The 16,425-nt window shown below is 46.0% G+C and overlaps 1 protein-coding gene across 1 annotated transcript in view; it reads right to left on the reverse strand.

Annotated features, from left to right (window-relative positions):
* Window positions 1-15,627, reverse strand: part of PARP1 (poly(ADP-ribose) polymerase 1) — a 28,400-nt gene extending 12,773 nt beyond the window's left edge. Inside the window, exons 1-12 of the mRNA XM_048937521.1 lie at window positions 15,440-15,627; window positions 14,425-14,587; window positions 13,629-13,747; window positions 12,357-12,571; window positions 6,770-6,866; window positions 5,320-5,436; window positions 4,635-4,811; window positions 4,066-4,207; window positions 2,414-2,554; window positions 1,809-2,051; window positions 943-1,011; window positions 12-144 (exon numbers count right to left, since the gene is read on the reverse strand). Coding sequence (XP_048793478.1) covers window positions 12-144; window positions 943-1,011; window positions 1,809-2,051; window positions 2,414-2,554; window positions 4,066-4,207; window positions 4,635-4,811; window positions 5,320-5,436; window positions 6,770-6,866; window positions 12,357-12,571; window positions 13,629-13,747; window positions 14,425-14,587; window positions 15,440-15,559 — 1,736 coding nt within the window. The 5' untranslated portion in view covers window positions 15,560-15,627. The remainder of the gene's footprint in view (window positions 1-11; window positions 145-942; window positions 1,012-1,808; window positions 2,052-2,413; window positions 2,555-4,065; window positions 4,208-4,634; window positions 4,812-5,319; window positions 5,437-6,769; window positions 6,867-12,356; window positions 12,572-13,628; window positions 13,748-14,424; window positions 14,588-15,439) is intronic.
* Window positions 15,628-16,425: the final 798 nt, after the last annotated feature.

A 16,425-nucleotide genomic window follows, 5' to 3' on the forward strand; every position in this document is an offset into this window, starting at 1 on the left:
ATTGAACTCACCTGCTCTCTCTGTCATCCTCTAACAGCTGCAGTTTGTAATAGGAATTTGTTCCTTTCACAATATCCACTAGGCCAAGAGTTGCACTGAAAATCTTTCCACCTTTTTCAAAGACGTGAGCAGAATCCTCCAAGCCTACAAAGAAGGAACAGAATTAGAACACAGAAGTTACTATTTTAGCTTTCTTTCCTACATTCATGTTCACCCAGGTGTGTCAAAATTGTGAGAAAATTAACAAAATATCAGAAAGAACAGTGGTACCATGCTCATTAAAAACGATTTGAAGCTTACTTTTCAACACATTGTAGGTACATGCTTTTAGGTACACTGGAATGAACCTCAACCCTAACTTGAAAAAAAATTGTACATTTGAGAAAGGACAACATAGAATCCAGCCCTGAGCACTGCATGACTGGCTAGAAGAATTCTCAAGAGAGATATAGCTTTACAGTTGTCACATTAAAAAATGAACTGAAAAAGTGAAGGCTGGTCTTAGTTGCAGTATGAATTCTAAGGACAACATCTGTACATAATCAATTTGGAGAGCAGCATCATTTGCCCCTGCTCAAAGAGTCTTTGAAGCAAATGCTTATGCCACAGCCACTGTCACTGCTGCCTGAGCCTTTATCCACTCCTCTAACATGTTTCTGAAGCAGAAAAATGTGTATACCTTAGTTTAAATGGACCTCCTGAAAGATGCATTAGAATACCCTAGAATGTCCAAGCTTTAAGGCAAGGCCTTCCTCTGATAGCAAGAAAAGCTGTCTTAAAAACACCACTTTCTTTTACAGCATCCTTAACTTTTACATTAATGACTGAAAAACCTTTTCCTTCCACAAGATAAAAAAATATATATATATAAAAATAAGAATGCTGCAAACAATCATGAATCCTGAAGACTTTGGTGAAGGCTCAGCTATTGTTCTCACTCACCAGAATCAGGATCTACTGCTGCTCCACCTTTAACTGTTAGCTTCATTTTCTTTTCAGACTTGCTAGGTCCTGCAGGGATAAGAAGATAATTTTTTCCTACATTGGCAATACAGTTTGACTTGAATCAAGATATAAATTCTCAATTTGCATAATTACTATGTTAATGAGGCTTCAAATCAGATTTCCAGAATAAAACCACCACATTTCAATGGCTTTTCACCTGCCTTTAGCAGCTAATTCACAGCAGCCACCCCCCAGAAGAAAATGAAAACCAAGATCTCCCCAGATAACATCTACCTTCCTTCCTCCCGACCCCAATATTGTTTTTCCAACTACACAATAGATAGAAGTCACATTTGTGGCTGTATTTAAGTGGGACTTTAAAACTTCATAGGGCATGTGGGACAGACATTCAGTACTCCGTAAGATCCTGCTGCTGTTAGTGCCAATAACACGAAACCGGATGACAAGCTAAAAGCTTGGGGGGCTATGGAAAAGAAGCTGAGCATATCTAATGGTTTTGTTCACTTTCCAGCATGAACAATGCAAGCTTGATGTGGCAGTTGTGAAGACTACTGCACAGTGGTGATGGGCTGACAGCTGAACTACGTGATCTTAGTGGTCTTTTCCAACCTTAATGATTCTATGATTTTAAGTGCCACTGAGACAGAAGCTGTCAAGAGATAGCTTCAAACTCACTTAAACCTGGTCTTACCTAAAGCTTGATTATTTAAAATTTACTATGAGGGAAAAAAAAAAAAATCAGAGAACTCTAGGAAAGGATGAGGCTAGACTATACCCAGATTTTCTTTGTGCACACAGAGCATTAAACAGGGCCCTGAAGAAACAATCACTTCGTTCTTCACCTTGTTCTTCTTTGACCTTCCCAGCACTCTTCATATTTTGGGGCTTGCTGCACTTCCCATCCACTGCCACCTCCTGGTGCTCTGTTTTCACCTCTGCACCCCAAGGTGAAATTGCATGGAGAGAGAGAAGCTCCTGAAAGCTCTTGCTGGAAGATTTCACATCCTTAAGAAACTCCTCTGAGACCACACGAACTTTGGCATCCTTCACTTCTTCCATTTTCTTGCTCATTTTCTCCACCTCTTCTGCAGAGGCAGAAAAGGGAGGAAAACAAACAAACAAACAACAGTGAGGTTTCAAGGCTTCAGCCTCTACTTCTGACAATGATTCAGAACTCTGTAAAACTTTGAGGAGATGCATTTCCACAACATTCAAAGCTGCAGACTGGACTACAGCAGAAACACATTTTACTCGACTGGTCCAGCCTTTACGGCACAACCCACATTTTTGCTAGGTAAGTAAAACTCAACCAACTCACATTTCCTTTTACTTTTCCAAGGCCACATGCAAGTGGAAACACACTCCCTAATCCAAACACTAACCCACATAGAGCTCTAATCAAGTACATGCATCCAGTGCTACCAGTGACCACCCCAAGGCTGCTCACTCTGTGTGCTGATGCACAGGGTGGCCTTGTTAGCTGTTGTTGTCATCTTTCCTCCCAACTCCTCCACAATATTCTTCACTTCCTCCTTGTTCTTGGACAGCTTTCCAAGAGTCAGGATCTTCATGTTGGTCAGGGGTTTGTCTAGGGGTTCAGAAACAAAACAACACATTAGTGACAGGCACTGAGTTCCCCACACAAATAATAAGCAGAAAGAGACAGCATCCCACACACTCAGAACAATCAGCACCGCGTGCAGGGAGATGAGTCCAAGTGGGTCTGACTAATGAGTGGGAGAAAGCTTCCATTCTCGAAGGGAGATGACAAATCACATACAACAAACAGAACGAATGGAAGGCTGAAAAGATGTGTATGTGGGCACATTATTTGCCTGCATTTAGCTGTTTTTTTTTTGTTTGTTTGTTTGTTTGTCTGCTTCAGAACTGTCTACTAGTGACTTTGCTCAGCTTCCCTCTTCATCTGATGACTGGACAGCATGAAAGGTCCTGCCTCTTCAAAAGGAAATGTGCTTTTGAGGAGCTGGAGAAAGTTTACCTCTCAAACAACAGCATTCTCACACGTTACAGTACATTTGAGTCTCGATTTTACAGACAGTTCAAAGTTGGAAGCTGGCTGAATCATGCAAACCCTGCAACAAGCACACTGGTAAGCAGTTGATGCTTCACTACTTTATAGCGTCAATACTGATGCAATGAGATTTGCAGTGCAGGTGGATCCAGGGCACAGTGAATGTCTGAAAGCTTTTTCTGCATTTCTAAAGATGAATGCTAAACTGAAAGGTTTTTGTTCCTCCCATCCACCATCACAGACATAAATGAGTTAGGCTGCTAGCAAACGAAGTAATCTGGGCTTAATTCTAGTCAGTAGTTTGTATTTACTTTCAGAACACACTGGAATGGGAATCAAGTTGCCAGTTAAAACAATGTGATCTGGCCAACATTAGCTACACAGAATTACTTTCACCCTTTTCACCAAGTAACAACATCTCCCTGCTCTCCAAACTACAGCCAAGGCTAAATAAACTAAATAAGAAGTTACAGTTCTTAGTGGACAATGCACATTACTAAAGGGTGCAACTTGTGCCAGTGGCCTATATGGAATTAGTGGAGTTGAACCATTTGCCAGTTTGCAGGTTGGAGACAGCACACCTGTTCTTGCACAATGCTAGTCAGCAGTTGTTGAGACTAAGTACACAAAGAGGATTTCAAACAACTTCCTGACCTTAAAAACCTAACACTGGGTGTAGAATACGGAAGCTGATATTACTGACAAACCTGGATGCTCCCCAAAAAACCAAGTCAGAAAGTATTTCACGGCAGATCTCACTTGGGACAAGGGTCTTTGACTCTTTGATTCATTGTGAACACATCATCAAGAAATACCCAAAATGATTTGTCAGAAAAACAGTAACCACACACACGTGAAAAAACAATAAGATCCCAAGCATGTGTGCCCAATGAGCCAGAAAAAGGTCTTGCTTTGCTAGGAAGAGGTAGCACATGACTATCTGCAATTCTATTTCTTACCAGGAGAGTTCAGACTGCTCAGGGGTAAGAGAACCACAAACAGCAGGCCTGTTTAAGGGGCCCATTTGGATGGAAATGGCACCAAACACCACCTTGAACTCCACTGACCTTGGGGTGTAGAGAGAGTCTCTGTCAAAGGAGCAGATGCAGATGGAGGTGGTGCGGAGTTCACAGTTGCTGCCTCAGGAGGGAATATCCTGTCCTGCTTCTTACACTTAAACTTTTTGAGATAAGGAATTTCACGAAATTCCTGTATGATAGAAGCATACAGATTTTAAAAACAACAAATACTACTACAAAATTTAAAAGCCAAGTTAAGCACTTGCCAGATTGTGTCATTTACCACAGGTCTCAAAGGATCTCCAAGATACTCATATTAAGATAGGCAAATATCCACTTCATTGATTCAGAAACCAAAGCTAGAGGAGAGTAAATGACTGGTTTTAAATCAAATCAGCAATATCTCTTTTAATTTAGTGTTACTGGGAAAAGGGATGACTTTGTTCTATATTTACTGCCCCCAGAGAGATGCAGCCGTGACAGGATTCCCCGCTGTCACAGCTGCTGAGCACTGCAGCACACTTTGCCCTCCAGCATGCAACATCCAAACTCCTCACAAGAGGAAGCATCAATTAAGAAGCATGCTTCAGATCATCACATTTACAGTCAACACCCACCTTTGGGATTACCCAGTCTTTCCTGTTGGGAGTTTGTGTTTTAGCCACACACTTTGTCCAGGCAGTAATGTCCCCTGAACAGTAGTATGCATCGCTCTTGAACACAAACTGCCCCTTACACTCCTCGCAGGGAAGCAAAGCTCCAAACGCCATCCCATCTGCCACTCGGTCCAAGATCTAAAACAACAAAGAGTACAAAACTGGCATTCAGGAGAGCATAACCCCCACACAGAGCCTGACCAGACAGCACTGCTGGAGAGGGAAAAAAGTAGATGAGCTACTGCATCTGAGCACAAGTATGTAGGTGGGAACGTAGGCTCAGACAAGCCCCAGTTTTCCTGCCTAGAGATTTTCTTGGCCATTTTGAGTCTAGACACTTCCCACATCTCATCCCACACTCCCTACAGCCTTAATAAACAAAAACACTTCATGTGACATGTGCCTCTGAAAGAGAGAAACCTTTTGCCAATTACACAGTCTGAAACATGATTTTTTTAGAAAGCATGCCAGAAAATAACTAGAAAATAACACAGTTTTTGCCTTCTCTAGCCTAAAGTAACAGTCAGAAGGAGGCAATGTGAAGCACCACAGCCAATGCGCTTTTGCAGAGCTAGTGACAAAAATACCAATCAGTTGGGACACTGAAGACCCAGCACACATGCAAAATGACCACAGACCAACTTACTGCATTCTCCCCTGAAGGCACCTCCTGCTTGTTGGCGATCAGCAGCTCTTTCAGGTCATTCGTGGAGCAGACCTTCCTCAGCTCATCCTTGATGCCCCAGATCAGCTCTGTCTGCTCCTGTGGACAAAACCCATCAGCTTAGCTACTGGCAGACAGTCACTACTGAACACCCCCGTAATGCAGCATGGTGAAGAACGCCAAGAGCCAGCAGCTTCACCACAGGGAGAACCACATGTTTTATCCAAACAACTAGATCAGGTCTTTAAAGCCACATGCTTCAGATTTCAGTATGGATATATATGCACATGATAGCTTTCAAAAGTACTCTCACAAGAAGATAGCAAGGGAAACCTTGGCTTTATGGGATTCTGTATAAACCAATGCTTCTGCATTGTATATGTGAGAAGTCAGACTGTGGAACAACTCATAGAGCACTACCCCATACAAAAAGATACAAGCTTTTATAGCAAAACAATTGGCTTTTAGGTGGAATGGAACCTGTGTTTCTACCACACTTCTACTCTCAGTGTGTTCTCAACAGCCTCTGCAAACATCATCAATCCAGTTCACACTGCCAACAGCAGGGATATCACTGCATAAAAGTGTATTGTATTAAAATAAAAATCACAAATGCTGGAACACATTGTCCTTACTTTAAGACACTTAAGTGAAATAAGTACTTTTAGATCAGAAACATGAAATGGCCCAGACAGGCCTGCATATTCTTCCAGGCCTTTCTACAAAAGGTGAAAGGGTTAGACAGAAAAGAAACATCCTAAGAAATCAGATCATATCATTTTCTTTACAGCTCCATTAAGTGTTAGCTTTAGCAAAGCTGCTTGTTATTTTTTTTCTTGGAAAGTACCTACGCCAAACTTTTAATGAATATAAAATTCTTACAGCTCCATTAGGAATTCTTCCCACAGTATTCCAAAATTAAAAGGTAGAAAGCTGCAATCTATCACACTTTGTACTCAACAACTGCTTCTCATAGGGTGAGAGAGATATGATCTCTTAGTAATCTAATTCCACACTTTGCCATTGCTTCATTTTTACAGTGAGCTCTTTATTGGTTGCCAAACTCTTCTGAAACAGTGCTTGTTATCAGAGCTTCAGCAACCACAGTCAGATGAAACAGGAAGGTTCATGAAACCAACTTCTCTGAGAGAAAGAAGGCATTTAGCCTAATCTATTTAAATCTAATAATCCTAAGTCCTAGAGAAGTTCCTTCCTCTATTTCAGGAGACAACAGCAGGGAGAATCGCCTTCAGCAATGGCTTTGCAACAGGCCACCTCCCGTGCCAAGACATAAGGACCAGCTGTACTGCAACTCTGCTTCATCTAAGCAGCAGGTACAGTTCCTCTCCAGGTACCACAGCTCTTCAATTAGTATCTGATACTGCATTCTTCTAGCTAAGCAGCTTTTAGGATCTAATCAGCTAAAACTCACCTTCAGCTGTTTTTCCTGCTTTGATTCTTTTTCTTTTTCTTTTTTTGATTTCTTTTTTGCAATCACATTTCCATCTACCTCTTCTCCTTTTCTCTTTCTAAGAGAGAAAAAATAAATAACATACATAGTGAAAATAAGTTATTTAAATGCCTGTCCAGTCATTAAAATGGCTCAGGTTACTGACTGCTGATATCTGCAGAGACTTGAATAAGTGGCAAGACCACTTTTCAGAATTCCTCAGTGCTACATCACAGACACGTACTTGGCTCTGCAACAACTGCCTCAATTAGATCAGGCACACTTTGGGGCTTTTCACAGGATAATCATGATCTGACAGAACAGCACATAAAATGCTACAACACTGGGAACTGCAGGCATATTCAGCCACATCCATATTAGTTACTCCAAAGGCATACACAAGACCCACGAGAATACACCTCTCCACATACGAGGAGGGGTAGCAATGAAAGTTATTACTACCATGGAATCATCACAGAATGCCTTGTGTTGGAAGGGAACTTAAAAGCAATCCAGTTCCAATCCCCAGCCATGAGCAGGGCTGCCACCAGCTCAGGCTGCCCAGGGCCCCATGCAACCTGGCCTTGAGCACCACCAGGGATGGGGCACCACACCTTTTCTGGTCAACCTGTTTCAGCATCTCGGTGCCTTTTGGGTAAAGAATTCTCCACTTAACATCCAACCTAAATCTCCCCTCTTTTAGTTTAAAGCCACCTCCCCCCAGTCCTATCACTATCAGACCATGTAGAAAGTTGGTCTCTCTCCTGCTTATCAACTCCCTTGAAGTACTGGAAAGCCACAGCAAGATATCCCCACAGCCCTCTCCTCTCCAGGCTGAACAATAACAGCTCCCTCAGACTTTCATCATAGGAGGCGTGCTCCAGTCCTCTGAGCATCTCTGTCCTCCGCTGGACACACTGCATTCTTTGTGTACTGGAGACCCCACGCCTGGGCACAGTACTTCACGCAGGGCCTCACAAAGGCAGAGCCTGGAGGAACAACCCCCTCCCTCCCCCTGCTGCCAACTCTCTGGATACAAGAAAGGCTTTTCCAATAAAGGTGGTGAGGCACTGGCACAGGTTTGCCCACAGAGGTGAAGGACACACCGTCCTTGGAAGGATTCAAGGTCAAGCTGGACAGGGCTCTGAGCACCTGATCAAGCTTTAGGTGACCCTTTTTAGTGCAGGGAGGTTGGATTAAATGGCCTTTAAGGGTTTCTTCCAATTCAACGATTCTACAATTCTGGGACAGCAAATGTACTCATTTTAATAAGGTACCGCAGGGAAAACAGACACTTCCCAGCTAGTTCCCCTTCAGACTGGAATTGAGGCAGATTTTTGAAACCAGATGGGAAGAAGTTCCTGCCTGCAAAGTATTCCCAGGCTGACTATGGTTACATGATGTACTATGGTGCAGCTTTGTGTGAGGAAGTTTACCGTTATTAGCTGAACCATTACAGATGTGCATGGAGAAGGTACAGGAAACTTCGCACAGGAAAGACGAGAAAAAAGAGAAAGCCAAACAAAAGCCAGGGATTTTTGCAGGATTCTGAATGATGAGACCTCATAAGAACATTCAGGTTTCCAGAGCCATGCCACCCCCTTGGTCTGCCTGTATCAGTATCAATAAATCACTCAGTGCATGTTCTCATCACAAGGAAATAAAATGAAATTTTACCCCATTTGGGGCAGGATGGGCCTGGAAATTGAGGTAGAGCATGAGCACAGCTTGGATGTCCCACTGCACTGTCAGACTCTGTCAAAGAGTTACAATCATTTAAAAACATCAGACAGACTTAAAAGTATGCATAATCTGTGGCCGTTGGGTAGATCAAAGTTAACATTTGTTAACATTTCTCAATTGCTCTTCCATTCACAATACTGTTTCCTAAGTGGCACAGACAAGAAACAGCAAGGCAGGACTGGATGCAGTTCAAGCACAGCCATGCTTCCAAAGGTCCCCAAGCCACACAAGAGCGCTCTTTTGCCTTTGGCTGCAGGCTCCACAAGGTACAAGCCTAGAGCATCCATTGATCACTGCAGCACCAAACACAAAGTGCTCACCATGCAAATCACAGCTCCTGGAAGCTTAACCAAATCACAGACACACAGAACAATCAGGGAAAAAAACACACCAGCATGAACACAATGCACACATTGCTGTACCTTCCCAAGCCAGAGGGCTTCATCATGCAAGTATTTAGGATGGGTGCCCAAACACTGTGCATCTGCAGTGTCTCTCCTTGGCAGGCTGAGAGCCAGGGTGCCTCCAACAAGCCAAGGCTGATGGCTGTGTAGCAACTTGCCTCCAAAAGGAGGAAAGCCAAAGCACTGGAAGGCAGTCACCCTGCTGGGAAGCCCCTGGACCAAGGGAAACCATCCAAGTCCCAGAAGGGATTTGTATCTCTGGCAGTTTCTCAGAGGGGGGGATAGTAGGCTGCTTTGTGTGTACCCAACAGCTGTCATACCTGCTCCAGCCAAACTGCAGTGTGATGGGATCATTTGGATTGCAGAGAGGTATATAGCTGAAAGTTTCTCGCCTTCTCTTCTGTCCCTGTCTATGCCCAATACTTAAAGCAAACATCAATTGTTGTTTTATACAGCTTCAAGAAGGGGTGGACAAAAGTGAATTCATCTTCTATCTGTCTAAAGTCACAAATTTTACAAAAAACTAACAAAGCAGACACTCATTGACACACACTCTTTTTACCTGCCATCACTGGGACCAGTCACTGTGCTGCTGCATACAGTCTTTCTCCTGCTGGGGAAGGGAAAGTCTATGCACTAAACAGGTACAGTCCAACAGTTTGCTTAGAAGACTGGCACTGACCAGACAAAACAGAACACTTCTCACCTCCCTGGAAGATACAGAACTACAAGATCCACTCCAGCTTTAAAAAAGATGATGAGGAAGGTGAACTGGCCCACTCCCAACTGGCCCTTCTTTCCCATCTACTCCGTTTTTCATGTTCTCATAAGAATGAAAACAAAGATGTAAGGACAGCAACCTTGGATAAAGCAAGCACCTGATATAGGAAGGAAATGGAACCCCCTTCCTCACTCCATAAAGGACTTGCAGATTGTTGCTGACACAACTACTTACCCTCTGCTTCAGATAATCTGTAGCTAATTGTGTGCTGCCTGACAACACCTCCAGAATGAGGCTTTGCTACCATACTGAGCAGCAGTTCCATGCAGGGGAGGACTGCATGTCTCATCCAGCAATGACCAATGAAAGAAGCTAGGATCCTTGCAGGAAATCTTCCCATTTTTGTCCTTCAGAGGGAAGAGATTTTTCCATCCTATTCTTGGTAGCATTGCTCAATGCCTCAGTTTCACTCACCTGCAACACGTATTTGACATCATTGCTCTTATGCAAAGGGCTGACAGCAGCTCCAGTCAGAGTGTCTCTGCTGAGCACAGGCCAGACATGCAGAAGCAGCAGATGAATTTGGGTATGTCATATCCAAACTGCAAAACAGCTGACTGGATGCAATTCGGATGCAGCACAACTTGAGATAACTGAAGATCACTTTCAGAATCTCACCTACAGCAGATGCTCTGATATTGTTTCTGCAAGAAGCTGCAATTTCTGTCATTAATACCAGTTATCTGATGGAATGCATGAGCTAAACAATGGAGACAGCTGCACCTCATTCAAGCTTCTGGATTTCCCCCCCAGCTTTTTCTTGGCTTCCTCAGAACTCTGTACTTGGCAGACAATCCCCAGGTAGGAAGCACGGCCACTCCACTCATTCCACTTATTTACACTCCCACTCACTCAGTTAGCTCTGAGACAGATGGTCTCTTTGCCAATTCATCCTTAATACCCTCAGGTCAAGCACACAGCCCAAATGGCAGAAGAAAGGTGATGGCTCACAAGAGCCAGTCAGCACCCTCACAGGCATGAGGCTTGTTCATGCAGTGCTTTGTTGAAGCAGCAAAGGTGGCATTTCCTACTGTTTTTCTGGCATAAGGTCCTGGTTCACATTACCCTACATCACCACGCTAAGCTTTTTTCCAATGCAATTCTAGACTTTTATTTACACAGTGACTTGGCAAACTGTCCTGTGGCCTATCTTTGCAAAGCTTTCATATTTTGAATATCATCACAGAGAGTAGCCCAGAAAAGCAGAGTCAGGGCAGACAAAACAAAACACAACAAAAAAACACAACAAAAAAACAAACAAACAAACACCAGTCAAATCTCCAGAGCTTTGCTGAAGACATGGGAGAAAGTTACTAATAACCTTATTAAACTCATTCACTGCCCCAGGATGAAGTGGAATGCAATAAGCTGCAAATACGTAAAAACTTAATACTCCTATCTATATCCTGCAATGCACGCAGAAAGAAGGTGCCTACTATATGAAAGGAAAGCAGTCCCAGATAGCACAGGACAGTCTGAAGGGTCCCAGCCTCCAGCAGCTCAGGGGACAGGGCTGAACATCAGCATATGGACCCATGGAAAAGTATCTGCATGACACTGCAGAACCTTCCCCACAGCATCTGCACTGCTGCTGAACACTTCTGGAACAACTGCTTGCCAACCAAGAATCAAGCACATAAGCTGAGTGGCAGCCTCTTAATATGCAGATCAATTTATACAAGCTCTACTCCGTTATCTATAATCAAAAACAACGCTGATACTCAGAAGCTCTGAACCACGCCAATCAGCCCCACACTTACACAGGAACAAAACTGACAAAGACTGCACAGATTTGACTGCATCTTTTCAGAACCCGATGTCAGTCTCACTAGGCAGATTCACAGTGACTCCTTGCAGAAGTATTGCTGAATTCAGTCCAGGAAGTACACAGAGAAGCCCAACACCTTACAAGACAACACTATTCCTGTTTGTAGAACCCAGTGATACTTTATACTTCCTCCTTCAAGGGAAAAATGCAACATTGCCTTGTGTTAACAAATGTGATGGTAGGCAAAGTCACTTCAAACACAAAAGCCTTCATTAACTGAGAAAGATCAACCAAAACTAGCAAGCCACATGGAAGGGCTCTCTATCAGTTGAACTTCTGTTAAGAGCCTCCATTCAAAATTTCAACACAAAGCAATAAAATTTCAACTGAATATCATAAAAGGTTCAGCAAACAAAAGCATCCAAGTGTAAGCACCACACAGGCAATAAGCACTGTTATCAGACTCTGCATATCACAGATCAGCATTGTGTAGATGTCAAACCAATTCTGTAACAAGTGGTTAGGTCAGAGAAACCAAGGCTGATAACAGCATTGCACAATGAGTGCAGAGCCCATATCCATTTCTATCACATGCATAATATTTATGGCTGAAAACCCCACATCAGTCCCTTAAGTCACAGCTGCCAGACTCAGCCTTTCCTCAGTGCAGTCACATGGATAAGCAGACTGCAGCCTCCCAGGGATGGGGAATCAGCCTGATGTCACCTGCCCTAATGCCACTGGATGACCACATCCTCTTACAAGCACTATTCTTTTAAGACTGATAACAATGCCACAACACGTTCATCACAAACGTATACGAAGGCAAGTAACTTCCTTGAAATCACACAATTTGCTGCACCCTCCACATACCCTTCTGTCTTGGTGGCTGGTAGTTGCTTCTTCAGAGTTTCTTTATCTTCAGCTTTCAAGATGCTGAAACCCAGGAGCTGGGTGGCCCCATACGCCGGGAGGAAGCCCAGCTCTGCCCGGCGGCTCACAAAGCAGTCCGGGTGGTACCAGTTATCGATCATCCCCAGCTGCGGCTTTTCAGGATGCACCATCTTCTTGGAAATCCGAATCTGGCCCTGGGGCAGGATAAAAAGACACAACAGCAATTGTTAGGCCCTACTGGGAGGAGCAGGATGTTAGTAAGCTCATTACCAACATGATGCTTCCTGCATACCTGCTAAATGCCAATAGTTCCTCCACCAAAGCCTGCAACTATTGTCCAAACCCTTTCCTTACAGCTCTGCTGCTTTCACTAATACCTTGTCCTAGGTTGGAAAAACAGCCTATTAAGTAACTTTCTGCTGAAAAAAGAACACTTGAAACAAATAATTCTGTAGCCTTTACACCTTCAACTCCCTGCCAGTTAACTGGAATAAGCAAAGATCACATCACCAAGCCACACGGAGGGGACTCTGAAAGCTGACTTTATGTCCTTATCAGTCAATCTTTACTACAATTGCATCCTCTGCAAATTACTTTTCAGATGCCCAAATAATTACTTGGCTTAAGTGCTTTTAGACTGCAATGCCTCATGCTCCAATAAGGGCTTGTCTACACCCCAGCCAGCAATATTTCTGCAGACACAAGTATACCCGCACTGTCACATGGTCCTCACCAACTGCACAGAACTGGCAGCTCTATTCTCACCTACCAGAGGCTCACAGCTTCACTTTGCAGATTGTCTCTAAAAGTAGAGCAACAAGACAAGCTGAAATATGGGGCATTATCATTAATTAGGTGTACTGCTGTTTTTATCTGATTCATACACTGCATAGAAACAAAGAAGGAAAAAGAGGCTGACATCTCTGCAGTGTTTGAACGAGCAGACGACACAGTTAGCGGTGGCTCTTCCACATTTCTATTCTAACCAAGCACGCTGGCAAGCAACATTTCAGTCTGCTGTAACGTCCAAGAAGAAGGAAGCATCAGCAGACCTGAAGTCCAGGCTTCAGTGCCTGAGGGACATCTTTATGTCAGTCTTCCAACACGGCTGCTTCTCAGACCAAGAAAAGAAACTCTACAACTGCCTTCCAAGTGCAGGACATCAGGATGCAGTTAGGGAAGCTTCTGTTTGAACTGAGACTGGTGGGAGAACAGATGGATGAGATGGAGAACTAAAGAGAAGCTTTTTACCTTTTCTATTTTCTGCTCACAGCCTTTGCATGTACTCCTATTAGACTTGGCATACTCTGCAGCAAAGTCAGTTAGGCTCTTCTCAGCTTTGCCACCTCCTTCCTGGTCCCCTCCTTTTCCTGGAGAGCAAAAGTAAATACAGAGCTTTAAAAGGCACCCTCCCTCCTTTTTTGTTTTTTCCCCATCTGTTTCAGATTGTCAGCAGTCTAGATTAATAAACCTGTGTTCTGCTTCAAAACAGAGCCCCTCTCAAAATAAAAATCCTCTTCCTCTTTCAAAGTGATAACTTCCTTTTTTCTTTTTTTTTCAATTATTAATACACTTCATCAGGCAGTCATCATTCTGAAACTGCACAAGCATCTGGTTTACACAGTCATTCATTGGCTTTGGTCTGCTCTGTACTTAGATCACCCCATTTCTTCCTGGCTCAGTTCATCACCTAACGGCTCTATAGAGCTACCACAAACACGTTCTGCAGTGGCAACATAGTAAGTACTGCATGCCAAAAGAGTATTAATACCAAAGAACTGAAAACAAGATACAGTATTTATAACAAAAAATATTTGGCAAAATGTCTGCCGACTGCCTTGGCCTTCTTCCACTTCCCCCCCTTCCCCTTCTGCTTTAAAACTGGTCTGAATCACAGTGCTTGCATCCTGGCTCTGGAGACTGGACAAACCACAGCAACTCTTCTGACACCGTTTGCCACAGGGACACGGCCATTAAGTAACTCTAACAACAGCCTGAGAAGACAGAGCACGGTTCCAGCTCTGGACACCTGGACGGCTCTGCTTACCTCCTCCAGGGCCTCCAGTTTCAATGGCCTTCTTGATTTTCTCCTGGTCCTCCCAGCGGAGCTCAGGGAAGCCATCGATGTCTGTGTGGGACACGATGCGCGCCCGCTTCCAGAAGCAGCTGTAGTGGTGCCAGTGAGGGACTTTGCCATCAAACATGGGCGACTAGAAAAAACACACGAGGCTGAGGTGCAGCAGTTGAGATCCAAGTGAGTGGGTTGAGGGGAAAATGAAGAGTATTTGGGTAAACGCCAGCCACTGGCCTCACTCCATAAAGACCACAAACGTGACACAGAGCCCCCACGACGCCAGGGGAACACCACAGCCTCCAGCAGGGCAGCACCACAGCCCAAACCCTGCAGCTCTGCAGCACCCCGCCCCGCCGACGGAGCTGTGCTGGGCCGACTTCGAGCCGCCGGGTCACAACCCGGCAGCGCTTCGACACGCAGGGGAGAGAACGGAAAGGCGGTTCGGCACCAAACACCGCGCACAAACAACGGCGGCGTTAATGACATCCGGCGCTCGGCCACCGGTGCTTCCAGCGTGGCTCTCTTGGCGAGCACACGCCTACCCCGCGGCACCGCAGCGAGCCGCTCCGTGCGCCCGAGGCCATACGGAGAAGTTGCGGGCGGCCCATACCTGGAGGAGCGTCGGACGCGGCCCCGGGCAGCCCGAGCAGACGGGGGGCGGCCCCGCCCACTGCCGGTCAGCATCCCTCCCGACCCAAACCGTCCCGTGGTTCTGCGCGTACCTGGCACCACGATACAAGCGCAGAGCGTGGCCCGGCCAGCCCGGCAGCGCGGCGCCGCATCCCGCAGACAAAAGGCAGAAAAAGCGGGGCCACGTGCGTCGCCGCTCCGCTCCATCGGGCGCCCCGCGCGGGGTGGGCGCCACGCTCCCTGCCTCCCCCCGGGCTAGATTGCGGGCGCCCCGCGGCGCCGTGAGGCCGAAGCCCCGCGGGACGACGACAACGGGGGCCCCCGGCAATACAGCCGAGCCCCGGGGGCAGCGCCGTACCTGCACCATGAGGGCCAGGCGCAGCGAGTCCTTGGCGATGCTCTCGCCGCACTTCTTGCACGACGCCCGCCCGCTCTTGGCGTATTCCGCGCGGTACGGTTTGTCCCCCGTCTCCGCCATCGCCGCCGAGCGCCGAGCCCCTCACCCCGAGCCCAGGCGCGCCGAGCCGCGCCGCGCGCCCGCCGCAGGCAGCGCTAGCCGAGCGCCGAGCACCCTGCCCGCCCCAGCGCCAGGCCGCCATCCGACGCTCGGGCAGCGACTCGCCATGTCTGGCGGCGCCTGGAACCTTCCGGTGCGGAGCGGGGTATCAATGGAGGGGGCGGGGAGCGGCGGTCACGTGGCAGGTGCTGGGGGCGGGGCCTTCTGCGTCCATCTCACCTCGGAGGTGATAGCCTGTAGCGGCAGCAGGGGGCGCTGGCAGTACAGCCTCGCTGGGGAACGGCGCTGCGGGGCGCTGAAGTTCCTGCAACCCGTCGCCGAGTGTTTTTCTGTTCCTTTGATGGCGACTCCGAGATTTGTGGCTCGGGGACTTCCTGCATACCATTACCCTTGGGGGAATTCTTCTTCCACGAATGTGTCCAGCGCCTCTGAAAATACTTTTTGTTTATACGGTATTTATTTATAGGGTTCCTGCAAAGGAGCAGCGTCTCCCTGGTGGTGTTCCCTCCCACTGGGGCCACTAAATTAACGGCATTCGAGGTAGGCTTGAGTGGATTTTCTTTTTAAAAGGGGATAGGAGGTTCTTCTGCAGGAATAAACTCAAACCCGGTGCTTGAAAGGATCAGACTTGAAGTAAGGCTGTCTACACAAAGCATTACACTGCTATGATTCTAACTGCATAGCAATGTAATTTCTTACAGTGTCTCCTTGATTTGTGGTATTGTAGTGCCCACGTCACGTTAATTCCCATCATAAATCTGTTGCTTCTGAAGCCTCATCTCACGCTGCATCTCTGTGTCTGAAGCCTGACGTGTGGATCATAACAC

Source organism: Lagopus muta, chromosome 2, assembly GCF_023343835.1.
Source record: "Lagopus muta isolate bLagMut1 chromosome 2, bLagMut1 primary, whole genome shotgun sequence".
NCBI lineage: Eukaryota > Metazoa > Chordata > Aves > Galliformes > Phasianidae > Lagopus > Lagopus muta.